The sequence below is a fragment of the Giraffa tippelskirchi genome, chromosome 1 (assembly GCF_054371585.1).
Source record: "Giraffa tippelskirchi isolate mGirTip1 chromosome 1, T2T-mGirTip1v1.2.pri, whole genome shotgun sequence".
Classification (NCBI taxonomy): Eukaryota; Metazoa; Chordata; class Mammalia; order Artiodactyla; family Giraffidae; genus Giraffa; species Giraffa tippelskirchi.
In genome coordinates this window covers 186,623,681-186,646,871 of record NC_137275.1, presented here as the reverse complement: position 1 = coordinate 186,646,871, position 23,191 = coordinate 186,623,681, and the positions used below count along the sequence as shown (strand labels likewise).

Here is a 23,191-nt window from a genome sequence, read left to right as displayed (position 1 = left end):
TTTTGAAACAAGACAAAACACACACACACACACACATATACACAACAGGTGCCTCATTTGTCCCAGAAGACAGACTATTAGTATCTTCTTCAAGAAATCTTACTGCTAGATCTCAGTGAAATTACCTGAGTACCAATACTGCAGCCACCCCCAGCATGCCCAGTAACAAATTAATAATTCTAACAAGTGCTACAGGTTTACGAAGAAAAAGAACTATATGATTAGCATATGTCAACATTATTACAAACACAACTACACATACATACAAATTTCTTTTTATTTTCCATCCCATGACCCAGTCATTTCACATTAAGACTGAAAACACAAGGAAAGAAAACCAGGAGGAAAAAGTGAAGAAATGTTTATGCTATATTCAAGTATTTGTCTTTTCTGATTATCTAAGAGAAAATGAGAATTAGCAAATCTAACTTCAAAAGAGAAATTCAAAATGCTTCCAAAGAGAATTGGAGAACTGTTAAGCCCAAAACCAGTGATCCGATGTGCCTGATTCTGCGGTGTTTAAACCCCAGGTCTCAGCCCTTCACTGTCCCTCACTCTGCGTGGAATCCGAAGTGCACATGAGACCACTGACCCCCACAGCTGCTCCGCCTCTGCCTCATGCTGCAGCCAACGCAATGGTAGGTCGGTTTTCTTCATCTAAGGAGTTTTAAGCTAAACTTTCTCTTCTCACACACTGTCATATAAAACGAGGATTTCTGCGTCGTCCCTCCCTGCCATCACACCAAAAAATAAATAAATAAATAAAATAAAATACACACACAAATAAATAGATACAAATTCAGAAAGGTTAAATAAAACTGGCTTTTAAAAATCTAGATAAAACAACGTAAGACTGAATTAGCCCCGAAGGGACTGGAAGATTTTTAAACGGGGGGAAAAATAAACACACACACAAAACACACTGAAACCAGCAGGCATAGTGACAACTTTCTAAACTGAAATGTCTGGACTTTGGAAGGAGTGTCATGTTTCCCAAAGCCAACTTCTGGAAATCTTAATGCAGACTCAGAGAAATTCCTAACAAAATGAGCTAACGGCCGGGAAGAGAGTATTGAGCAAGGGAAGTGAGTGGTTCAATTTGCAAACATATCAACAGAAAAGAAAGTGACACACTGAGGAGAAAGGGTCAAGAAAAGCTCATGGCCTGTCATGAACCTTCAAAGCTGTTGAATTTCACATGTTCTAATTCTTAGTTTTTAAAAAACTGAAACTTACTAAAGGTCAGTAACAAGGACAAGAAGCAAAGGTATCTTGGTGTGTGTGTGTGGGTGTGTGTGTGTGTGTGGTGGAGGTCGGGGGAGGAAGGTAGGAAGAAATCAACATTGCATACTATAAAGCAACTGAAATATACAGATAAAACTGTGTTTGTCCTCTCAGGAGGCAAGAAATAACTAAACACCCCTTCCAAAGTTCAAGTTCAAGTCATGTGTCATCAACTCAATCCCTAGAGAAGATTAGGTCAGGAAAAGCGTGAAAAATACCCAACAGCTGGTTTCACGACATGTCTTTCATATTTGCCAGCAACAGCCAAATCCTGAGAAACTCTGCCCTCTTACCTTTCCCAGTTGCCCAAATAAAGTAGCTCTCTACTTTAAGAACTTGCAAAGACTTCATTCACTATCGGCTCTGGCACCAGAAATGGGAACTGCTTAGTAAGCAGAGTTTATAAGTGTAATTGCTGCTTCTGCTGGTTTCTATGGCTTCTGTCGGCTTTGGAGACTCCTGAAGGGTCACCCATCTTCACCCACCCCATCTACATTGTAGCAGACTACCCCCATTTGCTGTACAAAGGCAACAAGACAATTTCTAGCTGAAATTTATGATGGAACCTGCTTTTCAGTGTTAACGGACTTAAAAGGGAAAAGAAAATGAAAAGAAAGATATTCTACTAGGTTGGTGAAGGAGCAAACAACACAAACCCCCTTCCAGTCACTGTTGACCCTGCACAGATGAGTTCACAGCTGAGTTCAGAAGTCTGCCTGCTCTGACCAGCCCGTGTCCTGACTGTCCGGTCACAGGAAGAACAGGTTCTCACACAGCTGGATGGCTGGTTCATGGTGCAAGATCTGTCCTGACAGGAAGGCTAGTTTGTGGGCATACTTGCAAGGAGCTGGAACTCTAATGGTACCCGGCCAATTCCAGTACATGTGGCACAGTTTGAAAGTCAACCTGTAGGCCAAGAAGAAAACATGAGCCTTATCACTCTCCATCTTCAGGGCAGAGCATGATTATGTCCTTCTGGGTGCATGACACAGCATATTTACCAGCAAACTGGGGGACTGAGGAATATATGATGCAACTTTTTGGAATTACTATTTTTAAGTGAAATTATTTCCACTATTTGTAAGTCAAGAGGACATGGGGAAATTCCCAATTTAGGTGCTCCTGTTTTTATATCAAAACAAGGAAAACAACAAGAACATTTTTTTTTCTCTTGTCTCAAGAAAAGGTTGCAGAAAGAGAAGTACCCCAGCAAAGTATTTATTTACTCTGAGCTCAAGAGCAATGGGTCTCAAACTTGGCTGTGTGTCATAATCATTGGGAGCAGTTTTTAAAAATACAAATGCTTCAGAATGCTTCTAGGTGAAGCCTGGTTGTTAGTAATTTTTTGAAAGGTGTTCAAGTAATTTTAGCATACAACAATAATTATTGATCACTCCTCGAAAAGATGTATCATTATCATCAAAGACATAAAGAAACTCAAGGGGTAAGGGGGCGGGCAGCATTTGTCTTTTCTGATTATATAAGAGAAATGAGTCTTAGTAAATTCAACTCCAAAAGATAAATGCAAAATGCTTTCAGAAAAAAAATGCTTTCAGAGAGAATCAGAAAATTATTAAGCCAAAACCAGTGATTTGTTGAATTAAGCCAAATCCAATTTGTTGAATTCAGAGGTTTTTAAATTCCAGGTCTTAGACTTAGCTCAGTGGCCAGAATTATTCACAAGTTAGGAGTAAGTTACTGGTTAGCTCACCTCTGCATATGATCAGGGCTCAGGTTTGCAGTGTTGAGAACACAAACATAATGGGTTGGAATGCCACAACCCTGCCGTACATGATGGGCAAGAAGGTAGAAGTCCACCCTAGTAAGGAAAAAGTACAAACTAATGGTATAGTTTCAGAGCTGGAGATGCTCCTTCATCCGAGGCTCAGAGAGGTCAAATGACTGGATCAAGGACATCACAAGGACCAAACCAGGATGAGAATTCAGGTCTCCTGACTCAACAGGCTATTTAAAAGTGGTGGTAGAAATGACCACATCTGTGTGCGGAAAATTAAGCATGCATATTCTTAGGAAAAGAATGCATGTTCAATATTTTATACTTAAGAGGTAAAAGCTTCACTGGTGGTTTGTGTGTTTTCTAAATAGCTTTTAAAATTTTATTTTTTACCAGGAAAATCTCTTGAAGATTCCATTCCAAATCTCTCTAGGCCACTTTCCCATTCTAATACCCAGGGAACGGAGAACTTCCCCAACCTATTCTTGTTGAAATACTGTGTTTTGCCCACTTACCACTCACAGCTTGTTATCGTATGATCTACTACAGTCCCAGGGGAGGGACTCGCAAAGTTCTCAGTGGCAGCCAGGTACAGGTTGGTGCTGATTTTCTTCTGTACTACAAACACCACCATCTTGGGATGATAATTCTCAAAAGCTTCAAAACACTTCTGTAGCTGAGGAATTTCATAGCTGGCAACTGTCTTCAGTTGGCCATCAGACACTCCATCACGGTACACCACAATCTTATCTGGGAGGCAGTGGTTCACCTGAAACGAAACCTTGCTGAGGTGAACCGCATGGCCCTAGGGCTAATGACCACCAGCAGAGGGCGGGTCACTCAGTGAACAACCTGGAGACACGGCAGTAGGTCCCTCTGACAGCTGGGCCCGAAGCCATCACGTTGGAAGGGCAAGGAGAGGCAGCTTCTAGTCATTTCTAGACTTCCTCAGGGTAGTAAAACAGGTCTGGCACAGCCAAGGTGTTATAAAATATGGAACCAAATAAGCAAGCTCTGAGTCATATATACAAGGCTTATACTGAAACGGTGTGAACAAAGTTAAAAAAAAGGAAAATTACAGGCTTGAATCAATCTTCCTTCTACTTGGATTTAACACTAAATTACTGTCTATGCAAAGAACAAGCTGAACTGTTGAAGAGATTCTAACCCATAACTGCACATGCCACAGATACACCAACCTGATATTTTATCAGCAACACCCAAAGTTGCTAATACAAGGATCCTTCACTAAATATTATTTTGTGTGTGTGTGTGTGTGTGTGTGTGTGTGCTTAGTTGCTCAGTCATATCTGATTCTTTACAACCTTGGAATTACTGCCCTAGTTGCAGTACTTTTTTGTTTTTATCTTGTTTTCTCTGTCTAGTATCTATTCCACCTTTTTTTTTGGTAAGAGCATTTTAGTGTTCTTCTGCCTCCAACAGGATAGTCTGGTGGGATTTTAATCGAGCTGCCTCCCCCTAATCCAGGCCTTCTCAGCCTCAACACTACTGATGTGTGGGACCAGTGAATTCTGTTATTGGGGGCTGACCCCAGAGCACATTCCACACCATTCCTGGCCTCTACCCACTGGATGCCAGTAGCTCTCTCTCCCAGTTATAACTCAAAAATGTCTGCAGGTTTCCCAGTGGGAGGACAAAACTGTCCCCATTTGAGAATCACTGTGCTAACCAAAAGACAAGAGATGATTCCAGCCACGCCAGCAGAACGCTTTTCCCTCACTCTGACTCTTGGGCAGAGAACCAGAAACACTTGGGGAGTCTGACGGTGCTTTTTCAGGTCCCTGCTTCTAGAACTGCTGTCCATTTCCCAGTCTGACACTCGACCTTCTCACCAATTCCCTGAGGCTCTCCATGATCTTACCAGCTAATCTCCATTTTGCTAAAGTGAGCACATTTCTGTAACTTCTCCAAGAGTCTCGATACGCTGTGTTAAAGGTTGCGTAACACAGGCACTGAGATCTGAAAGAAACTCTGATTTCACAGGTGAGGAAACAGAGAAGTATGACACTGTATCTGGGGTCAGGAGACCTGGGACGAGTCTGCATGTGCTGCTCCTCAACTATGCTCTTGAAGACTGTTTCCCCACTTGAAAAATGGAGGTAAATGATCACCTCACCTTCTTCTTCTTAGGGTTGAGAGATAAAGCGTGTGTATACATGAATACAAAAGTTGAACACAAACTAGATCAAGGAAATACAGATATTCTGAAGCACAGGGAAGGGATCTAACAAGATCAATGGAGTGAAAAATAGAATCAAATTCAACTGAAGTATTCACTGATATTACGTCTTTCTTTAAAATGTGCTAACCCTGGCAATCCACTCCAGTATTCTTGCTTGGAGAACCCCATGGACAGAAGAGCCTGGCAGGCTACCGTCCATAGGGTCGCACAGAGTCAGCCACGACTGAAGCAACTTAGCACGGCACGGCAACCAACCACTGAGGGTGAGACACTATACCTGGTCCTACGTAAGATTCCAGTAAGAGTGAAGGACATGATTCCTGTTATCAAGGAGCATTAAAATCTAATAATATAGTAACAGTCAACAATGGTAACTTTTCTAGGTCATCTAGCCCATCCTCTTCATTTCATAAATGGTAAGACTATGATCTAGAAGGGTCAAAATATGAGACAAGTCACAATGCTGAAACATTAATGGTAAACATACATTATCAAATCACTTCAGTACTAGGGTAAATACATGAAACAATAAATCCATGAATATCTTGAAAGCAAGACTGTGCTTGGTGGCCTGGTGTCTCTAGCACTAAATACAATGGTGAGGGTAAAGGAGAAAATAAGTATCTGCTGAAAGTTTGAGATGTTCTTTTATGTGTGATTACATTCATTCACTGAACAAACACTTAATGCCCACTATATATGAGCCACTGTGCTAGTCTCATAAAAATTATCTTGAAAGGATGTGCAAGTATCAGTAGCTCAGTTACGTCCAACTTCTTGTGACCCCATGGACTGTAGCTGGCCAGGCTCCTCCTCTATCCATGGGATTCTCCAGGCAAGAATACTGCAGTGGGTAGCCATTCCCTTCTCCAAGGGATCTTTCCGACCCAGCAATTGAACCCCCGTCTCTTGCCACTGCAAGCAGATGATTTACTATCTGAGGCACCGGGGAAGCCCCAAAATTATCTTGATACCTTCCAAATATTAGTGGAACTTAAAACTGGGGAGACAGACATATAAAAGTAAATGCTCTCAAGACATTATAAATAATATAACAAAGGTATAAATAAAATGCTATGAGAACAGAGAAGTATAAGACATTTGTTCCCTGGAGGAATATGTGAACCTCAGTGAAAGAATCAGCAGACACTTCAGTCATCAAAGAAAGGTAAAAGGATTCCAGGTAGAGCATGAGCAAAGTTTTAGACTGTGACTAGACAAGGGACAAGTAAATAACTGGAGACTGACCTATATGATGATGTAAGTAACCCAAGTGTCCATCAACACATGAATGGGTAAGCAAAATGTGGCATATACATCCAACAGAATATTATTCAGCTCTTAAAAGGGAGGAAATTCTGCAATGTACTACAACATGGATGAACTCTGAAGACATTACGTTAAGTGAAACAAACCAGTTGCAAAAAGACAAATGAGTATTATTCCATGCACGTGAGATACTCAGAGTTGTCAAAATCAGAGACAGAACGTAGAATGGTGGCAGCCAGGGGAGAGGGGGTGGAGAGCACGGGAAACAATTGTTTAATGAAGAGAGTTTCAGTTTTACAAGATAAAAAGAGTTATGGAGATGGATGATGAAGACGACTGTACAACGTTATCAATGTATTTCCTACCATTAAAATGTTACTTAAAAAGGAGTAAGATGTTAAATTTTATATGTATTTTACTTAATTAAAAAAAATTGGGAGATTCCCTGGTGGCTCAGTGGTAAAGAATCCTCCTGCCAATGCAGCAGACACGGGTTTCATCCCTGATCTGGGAAGATCCCACATGCAGCAGAGCAGCTAAGCCCATGCACCACAACGACTGAAGCCTGGGCGCTTATAGCCCGTGCTCTGCAACAAGAGAAGCCACTTCAGTGAGAAGCCTGTTCACCACAACTAGAGAAAAAAAAAAGTGCACGTGGCAACAAAGACCCAGTACAGCCATTAAAAAAAAAAAAAAAAACTTGGGAAAAAAAGGTGGAAGAAGAGGTCAGCAAGATATTGGCAATGGTAGGTTCAATAAGGGCAGGCTAAATTCTGGAAGAGTTCCCAAATAATCACTGGCTCAACATAACTCCAACCTAAGATTCTCTCAATTCTGCTAAGAAAAGGGAAGTGAAGGTGGAATTGAGAAACAGAAAGAACCTATACACTCACACATCGTAAAGCTGGCTGCCTGCAACTTTTGATTCCAAAGGTAACACCGTGGCCCACTACCTTCTGTCTTCAGAGTCAGACACTAGTCAGACCAGGCTAGTAGTCACAGCCACAGCCAGAGTCACATCAGAAGCAACAGGGGCTGCACCAACTACATCTGAGTTTAATCTTCTCCAACCTCAGGCCAAATAACAGATAAACTCAACATCAGGTGATTACTAATCACGCGTGCTAAAAGCTAAGGCAAGAACAGCTTGGTTTTGATTTTCACACGTGAATGGAAAGCAACCCTGGCACTCAGACTCACATGTCAGGCTTCAGTGGCCCATGAGACATCCCAGTACTAGAGGGGCCTCACAGGCAGTGGGAGATGTGGTCCCGGAGCTCTGACGAATGCTATGGGCCACAGCAGTGGTTCCCAGTGTGTGCTCTGGGCTCCAATCCTTTCCCATCCAGGAGTCCCTTAGTCATTTTAGGGAGTCCACAAAGTCGAAACTATTCTGACAATACCACTACATTACTTGGCATTTTCACTCTAATTCTCTCACAAATATGCACCAGAATTTTCCAGAAAGTAAATGATGTGTGACACCACAATAAATTAAATGCAGGACATTCACTGAAATGTAAAACAAACATAACCAAACATTTTGAAAGTAGTTATCTTTGACTACTCTTGAGTATCTCATATATGTGGAATCATAGGGTATTTACCTTTTTGTGATTGTGATCTTTAAAATGTGATTTTTGTTATTCACATGTATTGAGCTTATTAGTATTTGAAAATAAAATTTAAAAATATAAAACGTTTTCAGTTTTTAAATCTAATATGGTAATAATTACTGATAGATAGGCACTTAAACAAAAAACTCAGTAATATTTAAGGTTTCCTTAGACCAGGAAATCTCAGAACTGCTGGACTAGAAAAATAAATCTAAATACAGATTTTAAATAAAACCATAGATGAGATGAAGCTTGCCAGCAAGGCCTCACTCACAGACCAGAAATTCTGGGAAATCCTACAGCTGAGGATAATTGGAAAAGCTGGACAAAATATAAAAACATCTATGTGAAGGCACGTCAGAGGAAGGGTGGGGGCCCAGGGAAATAAGCCAACCTTTCGAACCTGTTTTTCCCTTGGCAGCATGTATTAATTTGTTGATTCCACACATGTATGTAAGCTAGACGGATGTTTGGGAGTAGTGCTTTTTTTAATTCACAGGTTTATTGAGATATAATGTGTGACACCTTAAAAGACACTCTTTTAAGGTATATGAGTCAAAGTTTTAAATTTATAGAATCTTGCAACCATCAATTTTAGAATATATTCATCACCCCAAGAAAGTAATCTCACACCCACTAGCAGTTATTTTCCATCACCCCTCAATCCCAACTCCTGGAACACACTAACCTACTTTCTGTTTCTTTGGATTAGACTGTTCTGGACAAACATAATCAATAGGTGGTCTTTGTGACTAAACAGTTTCACTGAACATAATATTTTCATAGTTCACCCAAGTTGTATCATGTATCAATACTTCATTCCTTAATGCTGTCAAATAGTATTCCATCACAGTTTGTCCATTCATCAATCATATGGAGTAATAATACTGCTATGATCATCATATACACGTTTTTGTGTGGACAGATGCTTTCAATTCTTTTGGTTTATAGCTAGGAGTAGAATTGCTGGGTCTCCTGTAACTATGCTTAACATTCTGAAGAAATGCCAAACTGTTTTTTCAAAGTAGCTCGACTGTTTGGCAACCCCACCAGCAATGCATGAGGGTTCCAATTTCTCCACATACTCAACAACACTGTTTTTTATTTTAGCCATCTTAGTGTGTGTGTGTGGGCTCCCTGTTGGCTCAGATGGTAAAGAATCTGCCTGCAATGTGGGAAACCTGGGTTTGATCCCTGGGTTGGGCAGATCCTCCGGAGAAGGGAATGGCAGCCCACTCCAGTATTCTGGCCTGGAGAATTCCATGGACAGAGGAGCCTGGCAAGCTACAGTTCATGGGGTCACCAAGAATCGGACACAACTGAGCGACTTTCACTTTCACTTTAGTATGTGTGTGGTAGCATCTCATTGTATGTGCATGTTTTTAAATAGAGATTTTATTTTTTAGACCATTATTAAGTTTACAAAGAAACATGAGGCCATAGTACAGAGTTCCCATATACACCTTCCCCACCAATCACACACAGTTTCCCCTCTTGTTACCATATTACATTAGGATAGGACACTTCTTACAACTGATGAATATTGATACATTATTATTAACTAAAGTCAACAGGTGGCCCAGTGGTAAAGAATTTGCCTGCCAATGGAGGAGATGCAGGAGACCCGGGTTCAATCTCTGGGTTGGGAAGATTCCTGGAGTAGGAAATGGCAATCCACCCCAGTATTTTCACCTGGAAAATCCCACGGACAGAGGAGCCTGGCAGGCTACAGTTCATGGGGTCACAAAGAGTTAGACATGACTGAGTGACTGAGCACAGCACAGTTTATATTAGAGTTTACTCTCCTATATTCTATAGGCTTTGAAAAATACATGTCATTTGTCTACATTTGTCACATGTCATTTGTAGTGTCATATACAATATTTTTACAGTCCTAAAAATCCCGTGCTCCCTATTTATCCTTCCTATCTTCACCCTCCCAAACCTCTGGCAATCACTGATCTATTTACTGTGTCCATAGTTTTGTGTCTTTTCCAGACTCTCCTATAGTTGGAATCATACAGTATGTAGCCTTTTTAGATGTGATTCTTTCACCTATTATGCATTTAAGATTCCTCCAGCTCTGCCCATGATTCAATAGTTCATTTCTGTTTACTGCTGAATATTTAACTGTCTTGATGTCCTATAGATTATTTGTCCATTCACCTACTGAAGGACATCTTGATTGCTTCCAAGTTTTGACAATTATAAATAAAGCTGCTATAAAAATTTTTGTGTAGTTTTTGTGTGTGTCTGTGTGTAGACATATGCTTTCAACTCATCTGGGTAAGTACTAAGGAGTATGACTGCTGGATGGTATGGTAAGAGAATGTTTAGTTTGTAAGAAACTGCTGAATTGTCTTCCAAAATGGCTGCACCATTCCACACTCCCTCAAGCAATGATGAGAGATTGCTCTACATCCTCACCAGCATTTGGTGGTGTCAGTTTTTGGATTTTGGCTATTCTGAAAGATGTGCAGTGGTATCTTGTTTTAATTTGCCATTCCCTAATGTTATATTGAGTATCTCTGCATATACTTATTTGCCATCTGTATATGTTCTTTGATGAGAAGTCTGTTCAAGTCTTTTGCCCATTTTATTATTTCTGAGTTTTTAATAATTCTTTGTTTCTTAACAGGACTTTATCAGACATGTATTTAGCAAGTATTTCCTCTGAATCTATAGCTTCTTTTCATTCTCTTAGTGTCTTTCACAGAAGTTTTTTAAAATTTTAATTAAGTTCTGTTTATCAGTTCTTTCTTTCATGGACAATGAAATGTCCACGTGGTAACAGAGAGTGCTTTGGTATCAAAAGGTCATCACCAAACCCAAGGTGACCAAGAATTTCTATACCTTTTATATCTTTTACAGTTTTGTATTTTAACACTAAATTTGTGATAATTTTGAGTTACTTTTTGTGAAAGGTATATGGTCTGGATATAGTTTGTGGTTTTTGTTGTCACATTTTTTTTTTTTTTTGCATGTGGATGGGCAGCTATTCCAGTACCATTTATTGAAAAGAGTCTCCTTTTCCTATTGAAGTGCTCATGTTCTTTTATCAAAGATCACTGGAATGTATTTGTACAGGTCTATTTCTGGGCTGTGACCTTATCTTTTTTTTTTGTTTTGTCAATACCACACCATCTATACTACTGTAGATTTACAGTAACTCTTTGAGGAACCTAAGTCCTCTGATTTTGTTTTTCTTCAATACTGTGTTGGCTACCCTGTATCTTCTGCCTTTCCATTTAAACTTTGCTGGGATTCTGTCTAGTGCTACACTGAAGCTATAGATCAAATTGGGAAGAACTGACATCTTGACAATATTGTCTTCCTATTAATGAACATGGGATAGCTCTATTTTTAGATTCTTTGATATTTTTCATGAGAGTTTTAAGAGTTTTCTTCATGTAGATCTTACACAAACTTTGTTAGATTTATATCTGTTTATTTCTTTTTTTTTGGTGCTAATACAAATTGTATGGCTTTCAATTTCAAATTCCAATTGTTCATTGCTGGTATATAGAAAAGGAATTAATTTCATGGGTATTTTTTTTTAGCAATTTAATTTTGTATATTTACTTTGTATCCTGCAACCTTTTAATTCCAGCAGAGTTCTCTTTTGTTGGTTTCTTGAGATGTCTATGTAGACATGCTACTTGTAAAGTTTTTTCCCTCCTTTTCAACTGTATAAGTTTTACTCCTTTTTGTCTTTTGCATTAGCTAGGACTCCCATGATGCTGAATAGGAATGGTGAGAGAAGAAACACTTTGTTCTTGATCTTAGGGGGAAGTATCTAGTTTCTCAGAATTAGGTACAAGGTTAGTTGCAGGATTTTTGTAGGTGTTCTTTGTCAAGTTTATGAAGTTCCTCCTATAGTGCTAGTCTGTTGGGAGGCTTTTTTATTTTTTAATTCATGAATGGGAGCTGACTTTTGTCAAATGCTTTTTCTGCATCAAATGGTGTGACAGGATTTTTCTTCTTGAGCCTACTGATGGACTGTATACAAATTTTCAAATGCTGAACCAACCTTGCATAACTGTAATATAACCCACTAGGTGGTTGTACTCTTTTCAAGGGTTGCTTTAACAACTACAAACTGAGTTGCTTGGAACAACAGAAATGTACTCTCGCATTTCTAGAGGGTAGAAGTCCAGAATCAAAGTTATCAACAGTGCAACATGCGTCCTCCAAAGGCCCTAGGAAAGAATACTTCCTTGCCTACTCTAGCTTCTGGTGGTTTCTGGCAATCCTTAGTGTTTCTCGGATTGTAGATACATCACTTCAATCTCATATCCACCTTTCCAGTGCCTTCTACTGTGTCTGTGTCTCTGCTTGTTTACATGGCCTTCTATGACTCTGTGACCAAACTTTCCTCTTCCTGTAGGAATACAATAGTGGCTTAGGGAAAGAGCTGATTACAGCATATTAATTTTGCATCTTCAACCCTGCTGAACTTTTCTTAGCTACAATAGTGTGTGTGCATGTCTTCTTTATGATTTTTTTGTATGTTAAGACAATGTCAACTAGATACAGAGAGTTAACTTGGGACTTCCCTGGTGGCCCAGTGCTAAGACTCCATGCTCCCAATGCAGGGGGCCCAGATTAGATCCCTGGTCAGGGAACCAGATCCCACATGCTGTAACTAAGAGTTCGCATGCCACAACTAAAGATCCCACCTGCAACTAAGACCTGGTGCAAACAAATAAACAAATAAAATAAATATTTAAAAAGGCATAATTTAACTTCATTTCCAGTCTAGAAATCTTCTGCAATTTTCTTCTAATATTTTTGTCTAGCTTTCAGTTCAGTTCAGTCACTCAGTTGTGTCTGTTTGTGACCTCAAGGACTGCAGCACACCAGGCTTCTGTGTCCATTACCAACTCCTGGAGCTTGCTCAAACTCATGTCCATCGAGTCGGTGATGCCATCCAACCATCTCATCCTCTGTCGTCCCCTTCTCCTCCCACCTTCAATCTTTCCCAGCATCAGGGTCTTTTCCAGTGAGTCAGTTCTTCACATCATGGGGCCAAAGAATTGGAGTTTCAGCTTCAGCATCAGTCCTTCCAATGAAGAGTCAGGACTGATTTCCTTTAGGATTGACTGGTTGGATCTCCTTGCTGCCCAAGGGACTCTCAAGAGTCTTCTCCAACACCACAGTTCAAAACCATCCATTCTTCGGCACTCAGCCTTCTTTATAGTCCCAACTCTCACATCCATACATGACTACTAGAAAAACCATAGCTTTGACTAAATGGGCCTTTGTTGGCAAGGTAACATCTCTGCTTTTTAATATGCTGTCTAGGTTTGTCATAGCTTTTCTTCCAAGGAGCAAGCATCTTTTAATTTCATGGCTGCAGTCACCATCTGCAGTGATTTGGGAGCCCAAGAAAATAATCACTGTTTCCATTGTTTCCCCAAGTATTTGCCATGAAGTGATGGGACTGGATGCCATGATCTTAGTTTTTTGAATGTTGAGTTTTAAGCCAGCTTTTTCACTCTCCTCTTTCACATTCATCAGGAGGCTCTTTAGTTCCTCTTTGCTTTCTGCCATAAGGGTGGTATTGTCTGCATATCTGAGATTATTCTCCCTGCAATCTTGATTTCAGCTTGTGCTTCATCAAGCCCAGCATTTCGCATGATGTACTCTGCATGTAAGTTAAATAAGCAGGGTGACAACATACAGCTTTGACATACTCCTTTCCCAAGTTGGAACCAGTTTAGCTTTAGTATCAGGGTAATGCTGGCCTTATGGTACAAACTAGAAAATGTTCCCTCCTTTCCTATTTTTTGGAAGAGTTCATCAAAGAATATTCTTTCAATGTTTGGTATAACTAAAAAGTTTTGATGGTTTGTGCCTCTCTTGGGAGTTTGTCCATCTCACTTAGGTAATCTAATTTCTTGGCATATAGCTGTTCATTTCCTAAAATCCTTTTTATTTCTGCAAGGTCAGTCTTTTTCACTCCTGATCTTAGTATCTGATTCTTCTCTTTTTCATGGGTGCTAGCTAAAGGCTTATCAATTTTGTTGATCTTTTCAAATAATCAATTTTTGGTCCACTGATTTTCTCTGTTGTTTCTCAGTGTTCTATTTCACTTATTTATGCCATAACCTCTATCAATTTTTTCCTTCCTGCTTTGAGCTTAGTTTGCTCTTCTCTTTCTAGTTTCTTAAGATGGAACTTGGGTTGTTTGGAGATTTTTCTTATTTAATATAGGTATTTACAGCTATAAATTTTCTTCTAAGTACTGCTTTATGTACATCCACAAGTTTTGGTATGTTTTCTTTATTTTCATTTATCTCAAATTGTTTCCTAATTAACCCTTTGATTTCTTTTTTGACCTTTTGATTACTTAAGAGTATTGTTTAATTTCCATATAGTTGTGACTTTCCCAAATGTCCCTTGTATTAACTTCTAATTTCATGCTATTCTGGTTTCAAACCATATTTTGCAGGGTTTTAATCTTTTAAAATGTACTGAGTCTTGTTTTACATACATGCTATCACAGAGAATGTGTCCCGTACATTTGAGAAGAATGGGAGTTCTGTTGTTGGGTGCTCTGTAGATGTCTGTTACGTTGAGTTAGATCACAGAGTTGTTCAAATATTCTATTTCCTTGTTGATCTTATTTCTACTTGTTCTATCCATTATTGAAAATGGAATTTTGAAATCTCCATCTATTACTGAATTGTCTATTTCTCCTTTCTCTTATATTTTTGTTTCATATATTTTTGGATCTATATTGCTAGTTTCACATGATTTTATGTTTTATGATCTTCTCATAGACAGACCCTTTTGCTATGACAAATGTCTTTTCTTGTCTTTAGTAACAACTGCTGTCTTAAAGTCTATTTGGCCTATTAGTATAGCTACTCCAGTGAAAAAGTTGGCTTAAAGCTCAACGTTCAGAAAACTAAGATCATGGCATCTGGTCCCATCACTTCATGGGAAATAGATGGGGAAACAGTGGAAACAGTGTCAGACTTTATTTTGGGGGGCTCCAAAATCACTGCTGATGGTGATTGCAGCCATGAAATTAAAAGATGCTTACTCCTTGGAAGGAAGGTTATGGCCAACCTAGATAGCATATTGAAAAGCAGAGACATTACTTTGCCAACAAAAGTCCATCTAGTCAAGGCTATGGTTTTTCCAGTGGTCATGTATGGATGTGCGAGTTGGACGATGAAGAAAGCTGAGCACCGCAGAATTGATGCTTTTGAACTGTGGTGTTGGAGAAGACTCTTGAGAATCCCTTGGACTGCAAGGAGATCCAATCAATCCATCCTAAAGGAGATCAATCCTGGGTGTTCATTGGAAGGACTGATGTTGAAGTTGAAACTCCAATACTTTGGCCACCTCATGCGAAGAGTTGACTCATTGGAAAAGACCCTAATGCTGGGTAGGATTGGGGGCAGGAGGAGAAGGGGACGACAGAGGATGAGATGGTTGGATGGCATCACCGACTCGATGGACATGGGTTTGGGTAGACTCTGGGAGTTGGTGATGGACAGAGAGGCCTGGTGTGCTGCAATTCATGGGGTCGCAAAGAGTCAGACATGACTGAGCGACTGAACTGAACTGAACTCCAGCTCTCTTTTGGTTACTATTTGCATGGTTTATTTTCTTCTTTTACTTTCAACATACTGTGTCTTTGAAACTAAAATATATCTCGTGTAGAAAGTACACCTTCATATTTTCACTTAATCCAAGTTACTAATTTAAACCTTTGAACGGTGTTTAGTCCATTTACATTTAGTGCAATTACTGATAGAGTAAAATTTACATCTGCCATTTTACTATTTGTTTTCCACATGCCTTATATCTTTTGTGTCCCTCTATTTTTCCTTTACTGCCTTAATCTGTATTAAACAGGCATTTTCTAGTTACCATTTTAACTCCCTCGTCATTTCTTTTCTTATATTTTTGAGTTATTTTCTTAGTGTTTCACCTGGGGATTACAATTAACATATTACAACAATCTCATTTGGTCAATTAATACAAAATTAATTTTGGTATTGTTCAAAAACTTTGCTTCTATATGGCTCCATTCCCTCCCCTCCCTTTTAACTTTGTCATACAAATTATATATTTATATACTGTATACACTGGAGAAGGAAATGGCAACCTACTCCAGTACTCTTGCCTGGAAAATCCCATGGACGGAGGAGCCTGGTAGGCTACAGTCCATGAGGTCGCAAAGAGTCAACACGACTGAGCGACTTCACTTTCACTTTTCACTTTCATGCATTGGAGAAGGAAATGGCAACCCACTTCAGTATTCTTGCCTGGAGAATCCCAGGGACAGAGGAACCTGGTGGGCTGCCGTCTATGGGGTCGCACAGGGTCAGACACGACTGAAGCGACTTAGCAGCAGCAGCAGTATACTGTATACATATGCAATTAGATTTATAATTATTGCTTTTTGCCCTTGTCTCTTAAGACACAAACTAGAAGAAAAGTTACAAACAAAAATATATTTTTTCTCTCCTTTATCTATATAGTTACTTTTCCTGGGGCTACTTATTTCTTTATGTGCATACAAGTTACTGTCTATGTCATTTCATTTCTACATGAAGGACTCCCTTAAGTATTTCTTGTAGGACAGGTCTGCTAGTGACAAATACCCCCAGCTTTTATCTCAGAAAGTATTACTTTCTCCTTTTTAAAAAAAATGAGATATAAATCACAAAATAATCACCATTTCAAAGAGTATAATTCAGAGATTTTAGTATATTCATAAAATTATGTACCTATCAACACTACCTATTTCAATAATATTTTCATCACCCTGAAAAGAACCTTGTGCCCATCAGCAGTTACTCCCTATTCCTGCCAGCATGCTTATTCTCTGGAAACCAGCAATCTCTGCTCTGTCTCTACAAATATGCCTATTCCAGATACTTCACCGATGTGCATGCTAAGTCACTTCAGTAGTGTCTGACTGTGTGGTAGCTCACCAGGCTCCTGTGTCCATGGGCTTCTCCAGGCAAGAATACTGGAGTGGATTGCCATGCCCTCCCCCATGAGATCTTCCCAACCCAGAGATGGAACCCTCAGCTCTTATGTCTCCTGCACTGGTAGGCAGGTTCTTTACCACTAGTGCCACCTGGGAAGCCCATTCATAGAAATGGAACAATATAAATATGTGATTTTTTATGTCTAGCTTCTTTCACTGAGCACAATGTCAAGGTTTCACCTTCATTTATGAACAGGAGCTTTTCTGGATATACAATTCTTATTCAACCTTCTTTTTCTTCCAGCATTTGCAATATGTCATCTGCCTGCCTTCTGGCTGCCACGATTGTTGATGAGAAGTCAGCTCTTAATCGTATTGAAGACGGCTTGAACATAAGGAGTGGCTTTCACTTGGAGCTTTCAAGATGCCCTCTTTGTCTTTTAGCAGTTTTACTAGGTTGTGTCTCGGTGTGGGTATCTTTGAGTTTTTCCTATTTAGTGTTCATTGGGCCTCTTGGATGAATGATTTTTTTCACTAATTTGGGGAATTGGGGGCTATTATTTCCTCCAGTGTTGTTTCTTCCCTATCCTTTCTCATTACTCCTCTTCTGGGAATCACATTATGTTCATATTGCTATGGCTGATGTTGTCCCACAGATCTCTGAGCCTCTGTTAGAATTCCTTATTTTTTTCTTTCTTTTCTTCACACTGAATAATATCTACTGACCTATCTTCAAATTTCTAGCTATTTCTTTCTGCCTAATCAAATCTGATGTTAAGCCCCTATATAGTGAAATTTTCATTTATTACATTTTAGAATGCCAGAATTTCTACAAGGTTAATTTTCTTAAAAACACATTTATTCAGATAATCCACATACCATGTAATTCACCAATTTAAAGTATAAAATTCAATGGTTTTTAATGTATTCACAGATGCATACAACTATCACCACAATCAATTTTATAACATTTTCATCACCTCAGCAAGAAGCCCCAGACTCTTAACTACCACCGCTCTACATCTCTTATTCTCTCCCTAACTTAGCCCTAAGCAACCACTAATCTACTTTTTGTTCCTAAAAATGTCACTGTTCTAAACATTTCTGATGAATGGACTCATGTAATATGTGAATGTGTGGTCCTTTATGACTGGCTTCTTTCACTTAGCCTGACATGTTCAAGGTCCAGGTATTGCTTGCTATCTGTTTCACCTAATCTACATTTTTCCTTAAAAAAATTATTATTTTATTTTCTCTTCTCTCACCTCAATTGTTACATGCTCTTCTTTTATTCTTTTAGTGACTACCCTGGAAATTACAACGTAACTCTTTAGTGTATCAAAATATAATATATATTAGTACTTTCACCTTTTCCTCAACAATTAAAGAAACTCAAGGCACTGGAATTTCATTTACTTCTCCCAGATATATTATGTCTCCAAAATATAATAGTATTGTCACTAACTTGAAATTTATACACACAAATGAATATATATCCATTCAAAAACATTAATTATTTTAGATGGTGGGCATTCATTTAAATTTATGCCCATGTTTGGCACTTTACTCCTATATTTATTCCTTTAACCATTTCTACATTTCTTTCTGGGATAATTTCCCTTCTAGGTGAAAAATGCTCTTTAGTATATGCCTTCAGTGCAAATCTGCCAATAACAGAGTCTTTCTTTTTCTCATGATACTAAAAGTTAGTTTTAATGGATATTAGATTCTATGTTGGTAGTTATTTTCCTTCAGCATTTTGTAGCTACTCTTTATCTTGTGGTTCAAACTGTTTGACTAGTTCACTATTTGTCAATTTGTTGCTCCTTAAAGATAAGTGCTCTTGTTTTCCTTAACAAGTGTGTATATATATGTCTTAACAGGTGTACATATATATATTTGTCGTTACTTTCAACAGTTTTATTATAATGTGCCTAAGTGCACTTTTTATATCTTGCTTGGGATTTGACGGATTTCTTGTCTCTATGACTTGATGTGTTTTCTATCACTTTTAGAATGTTCTTTACCGTTGTCTTTTCTGCCCTCTGTTCTCCCTTACCTCCTTCTGGGCCACTTATGTGTGTATTATATTTTAACTCCATAACTCCCATGTCTGTTGCCTTGTTATATTTTCTAACCCTCTGTATCTCAGTGAAATTTATTTTTTTACCTATATTTTAATGGTCTCTTTATTTCCTCAATTAAGCCTCAACTAAGGTTACCCACTGTTATGCACAAAGATATGTTTCTCCAAAATTTGTGTGTTGAAGATCTAATCCACCATACCCAGAATGTGACTATGCTTGGAATATCTATTTAAAGAGGTTATTCAGTTTAAATGAGGTCACTGGGGTGGGCCCTCATCAAATATGACTGGTGTCTTTCTAAAAAGAAGGGACTGGTACATAGACATACATGCTGCTGCTGCTGCTAAGTCACTTCAGTCGTGCCCGACTCTGTGCGAGACGGCAGCCCACCAGACTCACCCGTCCCTGGGATTCTCCAGGCAAGAACACTGGAGTGGGTTGCCATTTCTTTCTCCAATGCACGAAAGTGAAACATGAAAGCGCAGTCGCTCAGTCATGTCTGACTCTTCGCGACCCCATGGACTGTAGCCTACTAGGCTCCTCTGTCCATGAGATTTTCCAGGCAAGAGTACTGGAGTGGGTTGCCATTTCCTTCTCCAAGACATACATGGGGTGAATATTATGTGACACAGAGAGAAGACAGCCATCTCTAAGACAAGGAGAGAGGCCTCAGGAGAATCCAGCCCTCTAAAATAGCACCTTGATCTTAGACTTCCTACCCGACATAATAACTGTGAGGAAATAAACTTTTATTGTTTAAGCTACTCAATCCATGGGATATTGTTATGGCAGCCCTAGCAACCTAACGCACCAATTCATTGACTGCTTAATTTTGGTAAGCATAATTTTTAGTTCTAGAAATTTCCATTTTCCCCCACAGAACTCCTCAAGAATTCTTTGCTAAAATTCTTAATATTATCTTCCATTTCTCTGAATTTATAAGTGTAGTTATTTTAAAACCTATCTGATTACTCATCTGGGTGAATCCTCTGTGTATCTGGATCAATTATCTGTTGATATTCTTGGTTTTTCAGTCCCTTCATTTTCTCTCGTATCTTTGGTAATTATTTATTGATTGCTAGATATTGCAGAAAAAATGTGATGCCCAGGATACTACTACCTTCCTTTAAAGGATTTTTATTTGCTTTTGGCAAATGGGCAGTAAAACTAGCGGTCAGAGTTTACCTGAATCCATATTCAAGAACTGAAATTAATTCAGAGTTGGTCTACCTACAGTTCTTCTTTATTCAGAGTCTGCAGCCCTTCAGATTCACAGCCCAAGTAATGGGGAGCAGACTCCGGATGACACTGACGTGGGGGCCCAGGCCTCTAGCTTTTGATCCCTAAAGACTTCAAAAGTGCTCCATAGAACACATGTAAAACCATGGCTGATTCATGTCAATGTATGGCAAAAACCACTACAACATTGTAAAGTAATTAGCCCCCAACTAAAATAAATAAATTTATTAAAAAAAAAAAAATGCTCCATAGCTTTTCAGTGTTTCAGCTGCCTCTTCCAGAATTAGCTTATGTCCCTAAAGCAAAAGAACCCAAATGCAGCTCTCATCATCTCTCTGTGTTTCAGTCTATTTGTATTTTCACCTACTTAATCTTTCTTTTCAATTAAACTCAAATATATATATGATAAATATATGATATATATATACACACATATGTATGTGTGTATATGTATTTTGAATGCATATTTATGTATATGTGTGTATGTGTATACATATGAGTGTATAATATACATATTCCTTTTAAAAAACTGAATGCTAACATAGCACATAGACATAGCAAAGACATAGAATACCTCATTTTATTGCGCTTTACTTTATTGCATTTTGCAGATATTGCATTTTTTACAAATTAAAGGTTTGTGTCACTTTGTGTTGAGCAAGTCTATCAGTGCCGTTTTTTCAACATATTTTTAAATTAAGATATGCATATTTGTTTACTGAACACTTAATAAGATTACACTATAGTGTAAACTTAACTTTTATATGCACTCGGAAACTAAGAACTTGTGACTCATTTCATTGCAGTACTAGCTTTACTGTTGTAGTCTGGGACTGAACCCACAATATCTCTGAAGTATGCTTGTATTTACATTATTGTTAAGCAAATAACACAAGTAATGTGGGGCCTGGAACGATGTTTTTCACACAGAGAAGATTCTTCTAGGTACCTGGAGTATTTGCACTATGAGAAACTTGGAAACACTAGCACACCAGATAATTATATCTGATTCAAAAATTTTAAATAATGCAAAGGTGAGCCATAGTTTGCTCTCAATTACTCTTATGCCTAGAAAGTAGCCCTTTGGGGTCCTAAAATCAAATGATGGAGGTTTTCTAGTGCGATCTAGTTTTTGTGGCTTCTAAACTCTAATGACTGTCCATCTAGAAGAGTACTTGCACTTGACAAAAGCAGACTGTCAAAAGCACTCCTCAAGAAATGCTTCTTGAGTGAGAAATTAAGGACCTCTGAAAAACTGTTCAACCATAAAAGCAACAAGCATACTGCACAAAGGGTCAAAAGCAACTTTTTTAGGGCCGTGAAAACTAACTAGAGCTTGAAAGAATCTGAACAGCATTTATTCAATAAAACTGTCTGGATCTTGAGCTTTGTGGTGTTTTAACTTGTTCTGTTCATATCCCCTTTTCTTTGCAATAGCTGTAAAACCTGCAGTCTCACTACCACAGTAACTGTGAAAATAATCCAGCAATCGCTGGAGGGTGCAGAATATTCAAAGAATTGAAGAAATTCTTATCCTGTCATTAGCTGATCACTAAGCTAAACTAAGGGGAGATTTCAGTGACTACACACAGTTTAGATTACCAAGATTACAGAATCAGGCCAGGAAAGTCATCAAACAAAGAGCAACAAAACAGTCCACGGGGTTGGAGATCTGACTTGCAGAGTCATCAGCATTATATTAAAAATGTCTAGCTTTCAATAAAAAATTATGAAGCATGCCAGGAAATAGTAACATAAAGCCCATTCACATGAAAAAATGTAGTAAACAGAAACTGTACTGGAGAAGCCCAGACATTGGTTATACTAGACAAGGACTTTAAACCAATCATTTTAAATAATGTTCAAAGATCTAAAGAAAACTACATCCAAAGACTTTAGGGAAAATCTCACACACAAAGACTACCAATAAAAATACAGAAATTGTAAGAAAGAGGCTGCCCTGGTGGTCTACTGGTTAAGAATCTGCCTTGCAATGCAAAGGACACCGGTTCGATTCCTGGTCCATGAAGATCCCACATGCCTTGGAGCAACTACGTCCATGCGCCACAACTACTGAGTAGACATGCTGCAACTACTGAAGCCCATGTGCCTAGAGCCTGAGCTCTGCAACAAGAGAAGCCACTGCAATAAGAAGTCCACACACCACAACAACGAGTAGACTCTGCTTACCACGACTAGAGAAAGCCTGCCTGCAGCAATGAAGACCTACCACAGCCAAAAAATAATATTAAAAAAAAATGTAAGAAAGAACCAACAAAAATTTTGGACTCAGAAAGTATTAAGTGAAATGGAAATGAAAAATTCAGTAGAGGGGCTTAAGAGTAGATAATCCAGTATGAGAAATAGAAAAAAAAGGAAGAAAAATAAATGCAGCCTCTGAAACGCAATGAGACACCATCAAGCATAACAACATATAAATAATAGGAGTCTTAGTAGCAGAGGAGAAAGGGAAAGGGGCAAAAGTGTATGTGAAGAAATTTCCTAGTTTGATGCAAAAATTAACTGAAAATTAACTGACACATTAAAGAAGACTAAAAAGTATCAGTTAGGATAAACTCAAACTTAATCTGCAACATCAGCCCTTCCCTGGGTCTCCAGCCTGCTGGCCAACCCAGTACATTTTGGACTTGCCAGCCTCAGTAAGTAACATGAGCCAGTTCCTCAAAATACACACACATACGCACATACATACACATACAAACACACACACATTGTATTGATTCTGTTTCTCTGGAAACCCTAATATAAAATTAGCTCAAAGAAAGAGGCACACCATAGAAC

The 23,191-nt window shown here is 38.7% G+C and overlaps 1 protein-coding gene across 14 annotated transcripts in view; it reads right to left on the bottom strand.

The window, feature by feature from the left end:
• Positions 1–259: 259 nt before the first annotated feature.
• Positions 260–23,191, bottom strand: part of PIWIL2 (piwi like RNA-mediated gene silencing 2) — a 73,132-nt gene continuing 50,200 nt past the window's right edge. For 9 of the 14 annotated variants that reach the window (XM_081513868.1, XM_081513896.1, XM_081513946.1 and 6 more), the window contains 3 exons: positions 3,535–3,788; positions 2,996–3,103; positions 260–2,190 (listed from right to left, as the gene is read on the bottom strand). In XM_081513868.1, coding sequence (XP_081369994.1) covers positions 2,034–2,190; positions 2,996–3,103; positions 3,535–3,788 — 519 coding nt within the window. In that variant the 3' untranslated portion in view covers positions 260–2,033. The remainder of the gene's footprint in view (positions 2,191–2,995; positions 3,104–3,534; positions 3,789–23,191) is intronic. The other 5 variants (XR_014060533.1, XR_014060556.1, XR_014060553.1 and 2 more) reach the window with 2 other exon arrangements.